The sequence below is a fragment of the Cucurbita pepo genome, chromosome LG01 (genome assembly GCF_002806865.2).
Source record: "Cucurbita pepo subsp. pepo cultivar mu-cu-16 chromosome LG01, ASM280686v2, whole genome shotgun sequence".
Lineage (NCBI taxonomy): Eukaryota > Viridiplantae > Streptophyta > Magnoliopsida > Cucurbitales > Cucurbitaceae > Cucurbita > Cucurbita pepo.
This window is the reverse complement of record NC_036638.1, coordinates 13,193,944-13,213,229: the sequence shown is the minus strand read 5'-3', so window position 1 is coordinate 13,213,229 and position 19,286 is coordinate 13,193,944. Positions and strand designations below refer to the sequence as shown.

The 19,286-nt window shown below is 35.9% G+C and overlaps 1 protein-coding gene across 2 annotated transcripts; it reads right to left on the bottom strand.

Annotated features, from left to right (window-relative positions):
• Window positions 1-3,703: 3,703 nt before the first annotated feature.
• On the bottom strand, window positions 3,704-13,678 carry LOC111779463. Of its 2 annotated transcripts, none has more exons than XM_023659595.1 (14): window positions 13,268-13,678; window positions 12,081-12,171; window positions 11,888-11,972; window positions 9,299-9,368; window positions 8,751-8,823; window positions 8,032-8,101; window positions 6,903-6,948; window positions 6,029-6,278; window positions 5,743-5,948; window positions 5,541-5,615; window positions 4,766-4,826; window positions 4,448-4,528; window positions 4,214-4,293; window positions 3,704-4,125 (listed from the first exon to the last, which is right to left on the bottom strand). In XM_023659595.1, exons 1-14 carry the CDS (start codon window positions 13,402-13,404, stop codon window positions 4,047-4,049), a joined length of 1,404 nt encoding a protein of 467 aa, XP_023515363.1. In that variant the 5' UTR covers window positions 13,405-13,678; the 3' UTR covers window positions 3,704-4,046. The 2 variants fall into 2 exon arrangements, with proteins under 2 accessions (XP_023515363.1, XP_023515362.1); XM_023659594.1 differs by lacking the exons at window positions 11,888-11,972; window positions 12,081-12,171; window positions 13,268-13,678 and adding exons at window positions 9,543-9,627; window positions 9,736-9,826; window positions 10,923-11,332.
• Window positions 13,679-19,286: the final 5,608 nt, after the last annotated feature.

Here is a 19,286-nt window from a genome sequence, read left to right as displayed (position 1 = left end):
GTTTTGGGCCGTTTGTTGTGCGTTTCCAGGCCAACTTTCAGGTAGATGTTAGACTTGGGCCGTAACCGATTTGGGGCTCGAGGAAATTGGGTTACCGATGGTCAGATTGTTAGGTATCCGAACCAAATCCGACCCAGATCCACGAACTTCGTCTTCTCCACCCGATTCCCTTTGAGTTTTCCAACCAATTTTCTCTCTCCTCTGAAACATCGCTCCGACTTTCGTTTCTCACCGTTTCCCTTTAGTTCTTCGTCGTTTCTCCTTTCTCTTTCCCTCCCACGTTGTATTATGGATGACAAACACCTATAACACCTAGATCTGTGAAGGTCCAAGGCAACCCGAAACCCATTTTCGATTCTGACGATAAGGGACGATGTTAAGGCATGAAAATCATCTCTCGTGTATGTGCAGATTGTTATATTCCTTCGTTGCTTGAGATGCCCATTTCGACATCGGATTTCCTCTGGTTGGGCTCGCTGGAGTGTTTCCCAATTTCCTTCTCTCTCTTTCTCTCAGTTCTCTCTCCCTCTCGTTTCCTCTCTCTATCTTCTTGCAGGTAGTTTCTGGGAAGGCTGAGGGCTAGTTTGGCGTTGTTTGACGAGGCATGGGGATCCAGGAGCATGTGTCCAAGAGGGTAGTGAGAATTTCATACACCTTGGCTTCCTTCATATGTTCCACACCCACATGCATTAGCACCTCTCACGCTACCTTTCTCAACTCCTTCTCTACCAACATGAGAAAAGGGCGTCCTCCAAAACTGCTTGGTAGATGACGGTAAGAGTCATCTTGTCCTTATGTTTCTCAATGTCGTTACCATGCTCGATGGTGTCCAACACGCCTTGTGCTTTTAAGTTAACACGCATCTTTATCGAAACGGGTGCTGGAGCCTTACACTCTCCTCCTTTCTTTCTTTATCATTTTCGTATCTTCTCCTGCTACTTGTGTGGTGATAAATTTTTTTTTTTTTTGGCATCCTACATCTGACACTAAATGTTCGGTATGACCCACTAGTAAAATGTACCAATTCTCTCTGTTATTATAAATAGAACATACATGTATGAGTATTCATACCGGAAAAAATAGTAAATTTTCTCCTCAAATTAATAAATCACTCAAACTTACTCCACTAATGCTTGTTTTCAATAGGTATCTAATGCTTGTTTTCGAGAGGTGTTTGCCAACGAGCGGATGTAGTTCAAGCCTCCCATGCTGGAAATCAAGATGCAAAATATATTTCTATAGAGAGGATTTAAAATGATACAAAAGAGGTATGTTCGAAATAATGTTTTTCCTTGTACAATAAAATCTAAGTTGGATACTTGCGATTGCATGTAAGGTTTGTGTTATAACTTGAAAATAAAAAAGTGAATGCTTTGAATTGGAAGATTTTTAAACTTATATTTGTTTTCATGATTAATAACTCCTTTTTCTTCTTCATTATTATTATTTTTTTTAAGAGCGAGACAAGGTCTCAAGTAACTTGAAATTGGTTTTTTCAAAGGTAGTACTGGACAACATGAGTGTGCAAGTATTGCACCTCAATCCATGTGTCAAAGGTTGGGGCATACACTTGCTATCGAATATGATGTCTGTAAATGATATGACATGGACACATGAGGGTCAAATGCCCCAATAGAACCCCGATGGATGGATTTTTGAGATGTTTCAATATTATGAGTGACATATGGGTCCGTTCTTGACGGCATAACCGAGTGAGTTGCAATGGTCGACGACACCCGATGACTTGGGATGGCGTTAAGACATATGGGTCATGCTAATTGGAAACCAAGATGATGTTGGGATGCGATGTTGCATTGGTAGATCTTGACTCCGAGTAGAGGTAGGGTCGAGTTGAATGACTTAGCCTAGTGTATAAGCAAGTTGGTTGTGTCGCTGATGATTGAACATGCACGCACAGGCGGCGCGAGTTGCTGAACAAGCTTAGATTTCATACAAATTATGTTCAGTGGACGAAGACAAACCTGACCTAAGGTTCAACGAAACCACAAAGCTGGGCGAAAAGTCTATATGGGGCTTGGATTTTCCTCAAGACTAGTCGTGAGCGTGTCAAGATCACAACGCTACACGGTTAAAAATGAATGACCGTGACACAGTAGTAGTGTGATGGAAATCACTAGAATCTTTGTCTCTTATCTCTTTTGGTACACCTTTAGTGCTAGAAGCACCCTACCAAGCCGTAACAATTCAGTACCGTAAAGCCAGGCCTAGATCGAATAGTGTAGCATGTCAAGGTGGCTAGGTACCCTTATTTACAACTATCTCCTAAGTAGGGCCTTTTTGCTGTAAACCCATCCTGAGATGGGACGTGAGACCACACATATAACCTAGTAGTTGGTCAGCACACGAGGTCGCTCCCTCAAGATTCAGAGAGACTTTATAACCTTGTAGAAGGATTGCCAACTAATCTTTTTGGGATGATGTTCAGATCAATTAAATGACATATTGTCTTAACAGAATTTATGAAGTAGTGCATCAATATAGGATACTAGTTATTCACTGCTATGGCTATGCATCTGACTAAGTCTAAGAATAGAAAAGAAGATCATCTTAGTGAATAGATTTATCATCCCGTAAACCTCGACACTAGAAATGGGTAAACCTCGTCTAGACTCAAGGGTGGAATTGTGATGAACATGAGAATGCTCAAAACTTCGAAGGCTTCCCAAAAGCTTAGATAGTTGTAGAGCTAGACCTGAACTTCCTAGAATTCGAAGAAAAGCATGTGGTAACTTAATAGAATAAAGATGCATTGATAGCCTCAAAGTAGGTTGTTTATTAAATATTTTTATGTTCGCCCTTTGTTACATTATCTTTTTTAGGTGAGTAATGATGTTGGTCGAAGTAGGGGAGTGCTCGGATGCTACACTGTCACAAAGGGGTGTTGACTCGGGGCATCGATTTTATCTACATTTTCATGCATTCTTATTCCTACACATTTTGTATATCATTCCCATTGTACATTTGTAAATAACTTGAACAATACCTCTTTCGTAATGATTTTGTTTTGGATTTTGACTATGGTGTTGTGCGACTTTAATTTATACAAAATTTCATCTATTACTTATTTTCATTATTTACAGTTGTCTTATCTTTTAGTCAAGGACACCCAGATGAATTTTTCTACAAATATTTTTTTGATACTTTTTAGGACAACATTATCATTTTTTTTTTTTTTTTAATCTTAATTCCTTTTTACAAAAAGTAAATTTTTTTTTACTGCCCATTTTTACCCTTGAATCCATATGGCGGCCCATAATTCAAAGTCTAACAAAATGGGTCGCCAGACAGTCTAGGATTCAACGAAGATCCTAGTTGGACTGAGAACATAGTTGCATTCTTAGAAAGGGCCTAGGTCAATGAAAGTTCAATGAGCAAGCCTTGTTCCAAGGCTCAGTGCCTCTAAGAGAATGTTCTAGGTTGCAGCCTCAAGAAAACCTAATTGAGTGTGTCAAGACAAGTTGGGTGCTAGAAGAAGATGCACCTTGAATCCTAAGATGCAAGATGATGTAAGAGGTGAAAGGAAAACTTGATAAAAGGCCGTAAGATTCTTGGCGGTGGATTTTGCAAGAATGGTCAAGTGGAACACCACTACGTGATAAGGGACGAACAATGCCTATGTGGGATAATATCGCCTTCTGATATGATAATATATGACATCAAACAACTCCTTTTGATACAATAAGTGAAATGGATCTCTGAAGTATCATCACTTTCTATACATAACTTATAAATGATTCCAACACTACAAAGTTGAATTGGGTTGGTCACAAGGTTACATGAGTTTGACGAATTTACAAGTTTGAGTGAACTATGGATACCATAATATTTGCTGAAAACATAATCTCTCACTCAATTACAGTCCAAAGCAAGGAACTCAACACTCAGTGAACTTTCAAACTGGTCCGTGTAGAAATTTTGTATACACACCATATGTTGTTAGACACTGTTGATGCCTGTCCCATCTAAAAAAACACAAGCAACAATCCAGCGCTTTGAGCCAGCCCGACCAATATGGGGCTTTCTCACTAAACATCATTTACAGGCAGCCGTTCTTCGATCGATTCCCGACAGATTGGGCAACGATTACACTTCTCACTACAAGAGCTGAAATCCCATTTGTGACCAACACAGTCAAATTGACTGTCAGAGTTAAAGCAAGCAGAAGATGAACAAAGGGGAAGGTGAATATTACCTGCAAAGAATGTGATGCCTACACGGAAGAAGAACCATATCAATGGGTTCATCAAAGCATACTCTACAAAGAATCTTCTCCTGTAATGACCCAAATTTAAAGAAATGATTCTCAAATACAGCCACCAGAAACATTTATAGTTTTCCATACATGAAAAAACAGCTTCTCTTTCTCTCATAGGTTAAACATAGCTGAGTATTCAAAAAGTAAAATAGTTGAGTCAGAAAAGGTTACATATAGAAGCTTTTCGTGCTCCTGGCGGCTCAATTTCGTAACTTCTGTCTGCTGATTTAATGCAGCTTGTAATCTCCATATCTGTAACGAGAAAAGAAAATAAAGAAGTCCACTACAGGGAAAACACTTAAAGTACAAGATAGGAACCAGAATTTAAATTGAAAATTATGAGTACGTAATTGTTGGAAGAAATACAGAGGTAGACATAGTGTATAAGTTGGTCCTGAAAATTACGTACTCATATGACCTCAAAACAAAGCACACAAATGGGGGATGTGAATATGTGGCAACCAGAAGTAGACATAGTATTCTCTTTACCTCATCAACTAGATTGGATTTGGTCCTTTTCTTTACAGTCTCTGGTGTGAAAGTATCATACCTGAATAATAGCATTAAGGACAAGAATAAGAAAGAAAAAATAATGAAGACAATATATCTTTGTATCAACGAGAAGGAAGAACACTAGACATAGCTACAAGTTCGTAAGTCTTTATAAGTTCTTCCATCACCAACAAAAAAATAATTTATAATCACAAGGAAAAGTCAATATGGGCTTCCCTGGATTGTTAAGTACATGATAAAACTATGAAATACCAAACCATTAGGAGAAAAAACAGAACAAAGAAATATCACTACTTTACAGTATCAAGCAAAGAAAGTTCATCAACTTCTTTCCATTTCAAGCTACAACAAATGTCAATCGAGAATATAGTTTAAACCATTTCTTCATTCAAAATCTTCATTTCCCAATCTACTAGATTTGAGCCAGATCAAACAACGTGTAAGTAGCGTGCTCAAAAAGTATGATATCGATAAAATAAAATACAAGAATCTTGAATTAAAGTAGTATACATGTATAACAGCGATTCTTAAAGGGTTCAACAACGAATTCGAAGGGCGTCCTAATGGTAAGGGTCTGGATACGTTGGAGATACTCTCCAAGGTCCAGGTTCAAGATCCTATTTAGAGAACTTAATAACTTGAAGCCCCATATGATTCCCCAGAGTTGATCTTAGCATTATATATTGAAGTGTACATGGGCATCAGATAAAACCTAGAATCAGATTGAAGTTAAGTAAGGTCGAAAACAAACCCAGAATTTCCAGCAGAATAAAGTTTAGCTTGCTCCTCTTGACTACCTTCATCAATTGACCACCAACCCAGTAACCTACAAATAAGGAAGAAATTGATATAAACCAAAGGATAATATCTAATTATCCTGTAAATTCTACATTCAATTCAAGTTGCATAACTGGGAATCAACTAAAGAAATAGACAAAAATTCAAGAATTTACCTCGATCCATGGTGCATGAACCCTAACAGTTCACGAGCCTTCGACCTTATATCAAGATATCTTACAGAGGTAGGTGAACCAACTAGCAAAATTATAATTTTTTCCATTGACCTATATGCCGCAAATACTGAACCCACCCCTTGCAATAAGAAAAGAGGAGAGAACAGAACCAGACAAGGAATATAGGAAGCACTCCTAGGGGTTCCCTGAAATTGAAATGTTTGAAATGAGAAACCCAGAAGCTATAGAAAAATTTCATTTAAAATTCATCTTTTTAAAAATTTACCTCTAAGCGCATAAAAAGCATGATTTGGAAAATGATTAAAGGAACCTTCATGATGTGTCCACCAACTTCCTGCAAGTTACAAACTCTGACTTGGGGTTGAACCTCATCAGAGGAAACAACCACACCTCTATCCCAGTCGAGGTATCTAATGGTCAGCGAAGAGGAACTGGATTCTCTAACAAGAGAATGCCTATGAATCATAGGATTATACCACTTCGTGCAGACAAGAAATGCAAAGCATTCGGCTATACTGCAGATTTTTAAGGAGAAATTGTGATTTATATAAGAATTTCTCGAGAACAATTCAATATGCAAGGAAAGAAAAGCAAAAAAAAGGTTAAACTAGAATTTTTGTCCCAAAACTTGTTACAGCTATTTAGTTCTTTAACTTCAAAAGGTTTCTAATACGTCACCAAATCTTGATAATTATATCTAATCTAGTCCCTTTATTGAAAAAATAAAAATAAAAATAAATTAAAAAAAAAAATCTAGTAAGTACTAGAATTTCCAACTTTGTCTAATAAGATCCTCCTGTTAACATTATTAGTTTAACACTTATTTAACACATAGATAGTATTATTTAAGAACTAAGCTTTAAATCCACCCCATGTGAGTTTAACGCTTACGCGGCATATTGATTGGATTATTCAAGAGCAAAGCTTTAAATCAACCCATTGCATGATCCTTAAATAATACACAATTAGCATGTCATGCTGTTGCCAAATGAATTATTAGCAAAAACTTATTAAACAGTTTGAGGATCTATTAGCATCTTTTAAAAGTATAGAAATTAAATAAACAGGTCTACGAAAGTTTAGGATCACAACATGCAATTTAACCACATATATTTAAAGCAGACTCAAAGTCAATGTACCAGTAATTTATAAATAGATCCCACCAGCCCAGAGCAGCTACACTGCCTGCATAAAAAAGGAGTGTGTTTTTTATCAGTCTGTGAAGGTTAAATGAGCCTCCCTACTGTTTGTATCACTTGCAGGCATATCAACAATATGATACTGTTCACAGAACAAGTATTACAGATCATGCCCCTTTTGATTATGGTTTACTGAGTCTCCCTAATGTTTATTCTTCTTTTAAGTTTCCCTAGCGAGTTCCTGTCGCATGCACGCATGTCAATAGCATGTTTTCGCTCAAAGATATAATGATGGGAAGCGCCGTTTTGAAATTAAGGTTGTTTTATTTTATTTTTCTTTTTTATTTTCCATTCTACTAGTAAAAATGCTTCTTAAAACATAGCAAAAGCCTAAACTCTAAAAATAGTAGTTCTTTTAGAAAAAGTTGGAAGTTTTGTCAATATTTCAACAGTGTGCTAAAACTAGAAAGTAGAACAGGCAAATCATTATCTACCTTAATTTAATGAAACATAAAACTTAAAAACAATTATTATCAAACAGAGCTCATATCAATTTAAAAATTAGAAATTTATCCCGTGCATCCTCCACTTGTTACATGTCTATAACACTAAAATTATCATAAGAATATTCTCGCGATGAAGCTTCGAATATAAACTTAAGTGCACGAAAATACTTATTCATATGGTCATATCCATTGGGATTCTATTTTGTAACCCCTTGGTTTTGTGGGAATATCTCATCCCCCTTTTTTCTATCTTTATTCTTGGCTCTGTTAATAATATTTTTAGTTTCCTATTAAAAAAAGCACTAAAATGTTCATTTTACCCCATCAAGAACCCAAAAGGCTCAAGTAATTTTAAACCCCGATCTGAACTAACAGGTCACAATCTTTTCAAGTAATTTAAAAAAAAAACTTGCTGCAAGAGCTTTGATACTCTGAAGACACATTATGACGTACATCCAGAGATCTTTAGTATAAATGGTCTTGTAAAGTATAGCCATAAAAATAACAATCAGAAAGTCAAGATGGTGAGCAATTAATGGACCTAGACCTAGTTGCTATAAGACTGTGAGTACCAACTTAATATGACTAATAATCTTAGTTCATTTGAGAAGAGGTAAACATACCACTAAGCTTAAGAAGAGTGAAAAGGGTTGCAGCGATGAAGAAAACCATGGAGATTGAGACCCAGAAGTGCTGGAACCAGAGATCAATAACTCAGTATCAAAATATCATAGCAAATATATATATATATATATACATGAAACGTGTAAAAACCAAACACTTGAATATAATAGCCCAAACAACCTAATTTTCTAAGACTTATACAGGATGACCAAGAATCAAGATAATCATTACATGGCTCTTTCAAGGATATGTTAGATAATAACCAGAAAAAGTATCGTGTCATTTCAACTGGAATAAGCAGGAATAGCCTTAATAATTCCTTTAGCTTTAAGCCCTTTTACCTTTTTCACTAGCTTTAATCAAGCACAAAGACCTCAAAATAAAAATAAAAAATAAAAAGTAAAAGCATAGCTATTCCAATGATGATACCACACCATAGTCCCATCCTTTGTAAATCGTTTTCAATTGTACAGCAAAAGGAGCTATCCAAATAATGGAAATTTTAATCTAAAAAGTTGATGAAACTCTTGGGAACTGTAGCATGTCTAAGGGCAGCGTGCTAAAAGAAAGCGTTGTTTTCTTAATAATCAGTCATCACCATGCAAAAACCTAAGTAGTACTCCCCAGACAATAGCATATGATGGTAAATCAATGATGCTGAGATTTTGATTGACATTCAGCATTATATGCAAAAGAATAATTTTCCAATCCAACTTACAGGAAGCGTTTCCCATATAACTTCATCGCTTACGTTGTCTTCTTCATCTCCAGGCAGTAAGGCTCTACACATCCTACAAGAAAAAATTCATATAATTGAAAATGAAGTAAATATGATATAATGAAAATTACTGAAATATTTTAGCTCAAAGAAAAATGGAGAGAAAATCACAAAGAAATATCAAATCACCAAAGGTTGAAGTAATCTTTTTTACTTTTAGTCTTGGATACGTAATAACAGAGTTGCACAATTATTTATTCAATTAGTGAATAACAGTCAAGACACAGAGTTCTCTTTGTAACTTTTTCTGTAATTACTTTTTCTTAGATATTGGTGCTAATTAGGGTGCATTGCGTAAGCATCCACGATGGGTTTGAGGATGCCTCATCCTCTTTTTTGTACTTCATCTCAAATGGAAAATATGTCTTTCTCCAAAGGAAAAATACATATACAATAAAATTGTGTATTCCAATTTTCCAGAGCCTTAGAGGTAAAAAAAAGAACAATTGACGAAGAATTCATGATCGTGTGGAAGAACATGATTGTACCTGATATTGTCGACCAAAATTGCTATCTCAAATATCATGAGGGGAACAAAGACAATCTTCAAATCTATAACTGCAGTAAAATTAAGCTGCATTAAGATTAAAGTACGAGTGATTATTATGAAATAGTATCACTTTATTCTAGTGGACCCATATTAATGAGCCTACAAGCAAGAAAAACTTCCAATACATGGAATCAAACACTCCACAAGCCCAAGGAGAAACAATAACTAAAGAGACTACCTACCATTACTGCACTCTAAATATATACAAAGAAGTACTTCGAAAGCAACAAGTAATGGTGTTGCCATGACAGCATGCCACGGTGCCCACTGTGCATCACAAAGGAATGTTTAAATTTGTGTTCTTTACCGAGGAAGAACAAAATGAAATTGGTTAGGTTATATGAGCTTAGAAAACAAAGTAGACGAATCACATACATATCGGTCATGAGGCATTGATGGAGCAGGTAGAGAAAATCTGCCTCTTGCTGCAACTAAATGAAAAAGCCATAGGGGTGAAAAGACAACCCTGCAGACAAAAAGGATAAATTGATTCTATCTATTAATTCAGATGTTAAGAGCGGGAAGGACTTTTCCAATGCATTCCCACAAATCTCCAAAGAGAAAATAATAGAACATGTAAATGGCAGCTCATTCATGGCAAAGAAAAAAATCTTCATGCATATCTAGGGCTGAGTTAACCATGTTAAGCATGAATTGCAATGTAACTTGCATTCATATGAACAAACCATAAACTACCCCAGAGTTCCAGACTAAACCCAAGAAGACACTCTTCAATATTTGAACCTACTTCAAACTAGGCCTTATAAAGGACTAAACGAGCTCTAGATTTTGGTATTGCATAAGACTCCTCTACATTCAAGTTATGGCTGGATATTGTTCTTCCACAATTCCATGTCAAGACAAATATATTATAGACGCACAGTCACAATATATTACAGTAATGTTCTAATTTCATAATATAAGACTTCCCGTCCTCTTAAAAAGCAAGTTTATGTAATGACAGCTGACAGGTATTAGCAAGCCAAATCTCAATAGCCAGAGATTATGAGTGCCCATCTGAAATTTACCCTTAAATATACCCAAGAGTGGAAATAAATGCCGCAACCTTCTTTTCAACACAAGCACAGAGATGAAATTTCAGAAACGATTAACCAAGGCCTTTCAAATTAGGTGGGACCCAGATGCAGGTTTCTCTATAATACCCACCAGACAGTGAAATAACTTCGTTTGGGAGTTCAAACCCAAGCCCATATGCAGGCCCCTCCACCCATACCAGAAAGTAATACAAATGACCAATCAAATCCAAGCAAACAGAGCCTCAGAAACTTTTTTATATTCAAATTTCCTTATGAGGTAGAAAAACAAAGCAGGGCAGAAATTGTTAGCAGAAGATAAGAGCAGAGAAACACAACAAAATGCTAGCGAGATATCAGGCTAACACCTCCAAATTCATTTCTACATTCTCCATACCACCAAATAATGAAGGAACTTCAGAATTCAGACCCAAAAAAGTTCAAATTACACAAAATTACAAATGGGTTCCACTAATATTCTGCAAAAGAAACAGAAAAGTTGAATAAGGAATTGAGAGAGGTACGAACCACCAAGAGTAAGAGACGAGATGGTCGAGCTTGAGAGCAAGCGTAAGCGTGAAGGACAAAAGAAAACCATGGGCTGCCAAAGCCTGGAGAGACTTGAACACCCTCCTCCATGTCAACACTCTAGTCTCCACCACCATACCCAGAAGAAGAAGAAGAAGAAGAAGAAGAAGAAGAAGAAGAAGAAGAAGAAGAAGAAGAAGAAGAAAAAGAAAGAAGAATTTGGTCTGTTCAGAAAAGATTAAGCAAAAGAGAGAGAACTGGAGTCCTCTCCTCAACCCCCTCCACCTCTCTTTCTAAGAAAGTTCGGCCTCAACGCTGAAATTGAGAAAAAAATTGAAATGGGGCAGTGGAAGGTGGGGTTAACAAATATTCCCGAGCGCCAGCGGTTTCATTTCAACACTTTGCTTTTACGCGAAAGGAGGAAAAAGACGTTTAATTAAATGTAAGCGTTGAATTTTGAAAATTATTCGTTTTCTTTGTCCCCAAAATACCCTTTTAGGTCTTTTTTTTGCGATCAATATCCATTTTAATTATTTTAATTATTTTAATTAATCAAACTACTTCCACCACGAAAATTTTTGTCCACAAATTTAAATTCTCAATAATAAATAAGTAAAAAAATAATAGGGAGAAAATAAAATTAGCTATTTAGTTCTTTAACTTTCACTTATTACCCCACCAAACTTGGGAAAATGGTAATTTTCTGTTTGGGTTTTTTATATTAATATCTATTTTTCGAAACTCAATAACTAAGTTTCATTTCGTTTTTTCTTTTAATATTAAATAAATATGAGTTCGAAAAATAGGTTAAAAGTGATATTTACCTTCGAAAATTTTAAGATGAGTTAAAAGGGAAACATGTTTAAAATAATCCCAATAACCTGAAAAAAATATGAAAGAAAATGGTGAAAAATTACGNCACTCCACAAGCCCAAGGAGAAACAATAACTAAAGAGACTACCTACCATTACTGCACTCTAAATATATACAAAGAAGTACTTCGAAAGCAACAAGTAATGGTGTTGCCATGACAGCATGCCACGGTGCCCACTGTGCATCACAAAGGAATGTTTAAATTTGTGTTCTTTACCGAGGAAGAACAAAATGAAATTGGTTAGGTTATATGAGCTTAGAAAACAAAGTAGACGAATCACATACATATCGGTCATGAGGCATTGATGGAGCAGGTAGAGAAAATCTGCCTCTTGCTGCAACTAAATGAAAAAGCCATAGGGGTGAAAAGACAACCCTGCAGACAAAAAGGATAAATTGATTCTATCTATTAATTCAGATGTTAAGAGCGGGAAGGACTTTTCCAATGCATTCCCACAAATCTCCAAAGAGAAAATAATAGAACATGTAAATGGCAGCTCATTCATGGCAAAGAAAAAAATCTTCATGCATATCTAGGGCTGAGTTAACCATGTTAAGCATGAATTGCAATGTAACTTGCATTCATATGAACAAACCATAAACTACCCCAGAGTTCCAGACTAAACCCAAGAAGACACTCTTCAATATTTGAACCTACTTCAAACTAGGCCTTATAAAGGACTAAACGAGCTCTAGATTTTGGTATTGCATAAGACTCCTCTACATTCAAGTTATGGCTGGATATTGTTCTTCCACAATTCCATGTCAAGACAAATATATTATAGACGCACAGTCACAATATATTACAGTAATGTTCTAATTTCATAATATAAGACTTCCCGTCCTCTTAAAAAGCAAGTTTATGTAATGACAGCTGACAGGTATTAGCAAGCCAAATCTCAATAGCCAGAGATTATGAGTGCCCATCTGAAATTTACCCTTAAATATACCCAAGAGTGGAAATAAATGCCGCAACCTTCTTTTCAACACAAGCACAGAGATGAAATTTCAGAAACGATTAACCAAGGCCTTTCAAATTAGGTGGGACCCAGATGCAGGTTTCTCTATAATACCCACCAGACAGTGAAATAACTTCGTTTGGGAGTTCAAACCCAAGCCCATATGCAGGCCCCTCCACCCATACCAGAAAGTAATACAAATGACCAATCAAATCCAAGCAAACAGAGCCTCAGAAACTTTTTTATATTCAAATTTCCTTATGAGGTAGAAAAACAAAGCAGGGCAGAAATTGTTAGCAGAAGATAAGAGCAGAGAAACACAACAAAATGCTAGCGAGATATCAGGCTAACACCTCCAAATTCATTTCTACATTCTCCATACCACCAAATAATGAAGGAACTTCAGAATTCAGACCCAAAAAAGTTCAAATTACACAAAATTACAAATGGGTTCCACTAATATTCTGCAAAAGAAACAGAAAAGTTGAATAAGGAATTGAGAGAGGTACGAACCACCAAGAGTAAGAGACGAGATGGTCGAGCTTGAGAGCAAGCGTAAGCGTGAAGGACAAAAGAAAACCATGGGCTGCCAAAGCCTGGAGAGACTTGAACACCCTCCTCCATGTCAACACTCTAGTCTCCACCACCATACCCAGAAGAAGAAGAAGAAGAAGAAGAAGAAGAAGAAGAAGAAGAAGAAGAAGAAGAAGAAGAAGAAAAAGAAAGAAGAATTTGGTCTGTTCAGAAAAGATTAAGCAAAAGAGAGAGAACTGGAGTCCTCTCCTCAACCCCCTCCACCTCTCTTTCTAAGAAAGTTCGGCCTCAACGCTGAAATTGAGAAAAAAATTGAAATGGGGCAGTGGAAGGTGGGGTTAACAAATATTCCCGAGCGCCAGCGGTTTCATTTCAACACTTTGCTTTTACGCGAAAGGAGGAAAAAGACGTTTAATTAAATGTAAGCGTTGAATTTTGAAAATTATTCGTTTTCTTTGTCCCCAAAATACCCTTTTAGGTCTTTTTTTTGCGATCAATATCCATTTTAATTATTTTAATTATTTTAATTAATCAAACTACTTCCACCACGAAAATTTTTGTCCACAAATTTAAATTCTCAATAATAAATAAGTAAAAAAATAATAGGGAGAAAATAAAATTAGCTATTTAGTTCTTTAACTTTCACTTATTACCCCACCAAACTTGGGAAAATGGTAATTTTCTGTTTGGGTTTTTTATATTAATATCTATTTTTCGAAACTCAATAACTAAGTTTCATTTCGTTTTTTCTTTTAATATTAAATAAATATGAGTTCGAAAAATAGGTTAAAAGTGATATTTACCTTCGAAAATTTTAAGATGAGTTAAAAGGGAAACATGTTTAAAATAATCCCAATAACCTGAAAAAAATATGAAAGAAAATGGTGAAAAATTACGAAAAAGTCGCCCAAAGACTATTCAGGGGTAAAAATGTCATTTTGAACCCTCTTTCTTTATTGGGTCCGTGAGTGCCCTAAGCATGCCATGAAAGGGGAAGAAATAAAAAGAAAGAGTAAAAAAGAAAAATAAAAAGGGTTAGGATTTTGAGAGAGAATTAGATTAAATGACGGTTTAGAGCCTGAATTTCATCAAAGTTTCTTCTCAAGAGATGTTCAAGAAGAGAACAATTCTAGACTTATGAATCACTCAAATCCATGAAGAATCGATGGAGAACATAAAGTAATATTTCATAGGGTTGATTTTGGTTTTCTCTCAAATCCTCAATTGGATTTAGGTTCTTAGTTTTCCACATGTCGTACTTGGAGATGTTTCACACAAGTTTCGTGAAGAGATCTTGAGTTGAATCAGACCCACTTCCCGTATGTATTTATAAATTACAAAAAAAAAAATTATAAAGATAGATAAAATTTATAAAACTTTAGTAAAAGAACCAAGTTGATTCGAGTTACTTCAAGAAAGATATGAAAATTAAAAAAAAAAATGGAAAGAATCTGAAAAATTGCGATGAATTCTAGGTTTCTGCGCAGGTGTGAAGATGTATTGTCAAGCCAAGCCTAGGTTGGTTAGGGTTGTGTGACCGACAGTTCAATTGGATTACCTTGCACAATAAATTCGTCTTGAGAGAAGACATGGGATTACACGGGTAATCTTAGTAGTTGACAAACACAAGAGGGTCACTCCCCTGACCTTGTGTGACTTGATGGACCTATAAGAAGGGTTCACCAACTAACCTCCCAAGGATGACAAGAGAAGGCTAGTATACACTATGTTATCCCCACCAAAGAGAGAATTTTATGAGGTAGCGCCTCAANAACAAAGCAGGGCAGAAATTGTTAGCAGAAGATAAGAGCAGAGAAACACAACAAAATGCTAGCGAGATATCAGGCTAACACCTCCAAATTCATTTCTACATTCTCCATACCACCAAATAATGAAGGAACTTCAGAATTCAGACCCAAAAAAGTTCAAATTACACAAAATTACAAATGGGTTCCACTAATATTCTGCAAAAGAAACAGAAAAGTTGAATAAGGAATTGAGAGAGGTACGAACCACCAAGAGTAAGAGACGAGATGGTCGAGCTTGAGAGCAAGCGTAAGCGTGAAGGACAAAAGAAAACCATGGGCTGCCAAAGCCTGGAGAGACTTGAACACCCTCCTCCATGTCAACACTCTAGTCTCCACCACCATACCCAGAAGAAGAAGAAGAAGAAGAAGAAGAAGAAGAAGAAGAAGAAGAAGAAGAAGAAGAAGAAGAAAAAGAAAGAAGAATTTGGTCTGTTCAGAAAAGATTAAGCAAAAGAGAGAGAACTGGAGTCCTCTCCTCAACCCCCTCCACCTCTCTTTCTAAGAAAGTTCGGCCTCAACGCTGAAATTGAGAAAAAAATTGAAATGGGGCAGTGGAAGGTGGGGTTAACAAATATTCCCGAGCGCCAGCGGTTTCATTTCAACACTTTGCTTTTACGCGAAAGGAGGAAAAAGACGTTTAATTAAATGTAAGCGTTGAATTTTGAAAATTATTCGTTTTCTTTGTCCCCAAAATACCCTTTTAGGTCTTTTTTTTGCGATCAATATCCATTTTAATTATTTTAATTATTTTAATTAATCAAACTACTTCCACCACGAAAATTTTTGTCCACAAATTTAAATTCTCAATAATAAATAAGTAAAAAAATAATAGGGAGAAAATAAAATTAGCTATTTAGTTCTTTAACTTTCACTTATTACCCCACCAAACTTGGGAAAATGGTAATTTTCTGTTTGGGTTTTTTATATTAATATCTATTTTTCGAAACTCAATAACTAAGTTTCATTTCGTTTTTTCTTTTAATATTAAATAAATATGAGTTCGAAAAATAGGTTAAAAGTGATATTTACCTTCGAAAATTTTAAGATGAGTTAAAAGGGAAACATGTTTAAAATAATCCCAATAACCTGAAAAAAATATGAAAGAAAATGGTGAAAAATTACGAAAAAGTCGCCCAAAGACTATTCAGGGGTAAAAATGTCATTTTGAACCCTCTTTCTTTATTGGGTCCGTGAGTGCCCTAAGCATGCCATGAAAGGGGAAGAAATAAAAAGAAAGAGTAAAAAAGAAAAATAAAAAGGGTTAGGATTTTGAGAGAGAATTAGATTAAATGACGGTTTAGAGCCTGAATTTCATCAAAGTTTCTTCTCAAGAGATGTTCAAGAAGAGAACAATTCTAGACTTATGAATCACTCAAATCCATGAAGAATCGATGGAGAACATAAAGTAATATTTCATAGGGTTGATTTTGGTTTTCTCTCAAATCCTCAATTGGATTTAGGTTCTTAGTTTTCCACATGTCGTACTTGGAGATGTTTCACACAAGTTTCGTGAAGAGATCTTGAGTTGAATCAGACCCACTTCCCGTATGTATTTATAAATTACAAAAAAAAAAATTATAAAGATAGATAAAATTTATAAAACTTTAGTAAAAGAACCAAGTTGATTCGAGTTACTTCAAGAAAGATATGAAAATTAAAAAAAAAAATGGAAAGAATCTGAAAAATTGCGATGAATTCTAGGTTTCTGCGCAGGTGTGAAGATGTATTGTCAAGCCAAGCCTAGGTTGGTTAGGGTTGTGTGACCGACAGTTCAATTGGATTACCTTGCACAATAAATTCGTCTTGAGAGAAGACATGGGATTACACGGGTAATCTTAGTAGTTGACAAACACAAGAGGGTCACTCCCCTGACCTTGTGTGACTTGATGGACCTATAAGAAGGGTTCACCAACTAACCTCCCAAGGATGACAAGAGAAGGCTAGTATACACTATGTTATCCCCACCAAAGAGAGAATTTTATGAGGTAGCGCCTCAATGTTAGGATCGCACAACAACGCACACACTCGATCTAGATGAACACAAAAAATAAGAGAGAGAAAATGAGAGAGGAATATTTAAAGATTTTGTGTTGATTACTTCATGGATGTACTAGAGAATAGATAATTTCAAATAATATATATGGTTCATTTTACTACATTTAGTTTTACTATATATAATCATCTACTATCTAACACTACCCATATATAAATTTAACGGATATAGATTTTTACTCTACATAACTATTTACTATTTATGACAATTTAANTAAGGAATTGAGAGAGGTACGAACCACCAAGAGTAAGAGACGAGATGGTCGAGCTTGAGAGCAAGCGTAAGCGTGAAGGACAAAAGAAAACCATGGGCTGCCAAAGCCTGGAGAGACTTGAACACCCTCCTCCATGTCAACACTCTAGTCTCCACCACCATACCCAGAAGAAGAAGAAGAAGAAGAAGAAGAAGAAGAAGAAGAAGAAGAAGAAGAAGAAGAAGAAGAAAAAGAAAGAAGAATTTGGTCTGTTCAGAAAAGATTAAGCAAAAGAGAGAGAACTGGAGTCCTCTCCTCAACCCCCTCCACCTCTCTTTCTAAGAAAGTTCGGCCTCAACGCTGAAATTGAGAAAAAAATTGAAATGGGGCAGTGGAAGGTGGGGTTAACAAATATTCCCGAGCGCCAGCGGTTTCATTTCAACACTTTGCTTTTACGCGAAAGGAGGAAAAAGACGTTTAATTAAATGTAAGCGTTGAATTTTGAAAATTATTCGTTTTCTTTGTCCCCAAAATACCCTTTTAGGTCNTTACTTCATGGATGTACTAGAGAATAGATAATTTCAAATAATATATATGGTTCATTTTACTACATTTAGTTTTACTATATATAATCATCTACTATCTAACACTACCCATATATAAATTTAACGGATATAGATTTTTACTCTACATAACTATTTACTATTTATGACAATTTAATTTACCATATATAGCTTTACTATGTATAACCGTTGACTAAGCTATAAATAAAAAACAGACTCCATAATCTAACAATTCTCACACTTTGAGACGGATTCAGTCAACTAAGAATTTCATTCTCAAACGACCATCATCATCTTCACTACATCATACCAATTAAGGCTTTGTGCAACCTCAATATTCCAACATCAACCCATTTTGTTAACATGTTTGCTGGATTCTTTGCACCCTCTATCTTCTCTAAACATGTCACCATTTTCCACTAACCTGCGATTGAAATGGTATTGTCTTCTGTGTTTTGTCTTTAAATGATAGCCAGAGTTCCTCACCAACTGTATGGCACTCTGACCCCTCTATAAAAAATCTTTTTGTGCTGCTTCTTGCCCAATTCTCCCAGATAGTCAGATCGTCTCCTTTCCAGCTTCAGCTATTGTCACGTACTCAACCTCAGTACAACGTATTTTTAAAGTCTAGACATCCCATCATTCATGGATTGCTCCCACTTGGTTGTATCCTCCAACTATAGGGTCTCATTAAAGGACTCTAGATCCCTTTCATCATAGTAAACAACAGATACTATAATGAAGGTACATACATATCTGGTACTCTGATGATATTGGATGTTCTTCTCAACACCGGTTCAGGTGTCACTTGCTCCGTCGTTGGTTCCTATGCAATAGTCTCAGAAGTTTCTTGAGTATCTGCTACAACATCACTAGGTGATTTTTTCTGCAACTCAACCTCAACTTCCACTTGCTTCGCTGTCTTGGAACTTTTCTCCACCTCTGGTTCCTCAACAATAGTCCAGAAGTTTCTTGAGTTTCTACTACATCACTAGGTGATTTTTTCTACAACTCAACCTCAACTCCCACTTGCTTCGTTGTCTTGGAACCTTGCTCCACCTCTAGTTCCTTAGCAATAGTCTTAGGAGTTTCTTGAGTATCTGCTACATCACTAGGTGAATTTTTCTGCCACTCAAGCCAAACTCTCACTTCCTTTGTTGTCTTGGAACCTAGCTCCACCTCTAGTTCCTCAACAATAGTCTAAGGAGTTTCTTGAATATCTTCTACAGCATCATTAGTTGAGTTTTACTACAACTCAAGCTCAACTCCCACTTGCTTCGTAGTCTTAGAGGTTATCTTCTCTTTATCCTTGTACAAGACATTTTCATCAAATGTCACGTCACAATGTTTCAAGACTTTTCTATTCTTGTCATCCCAAAAC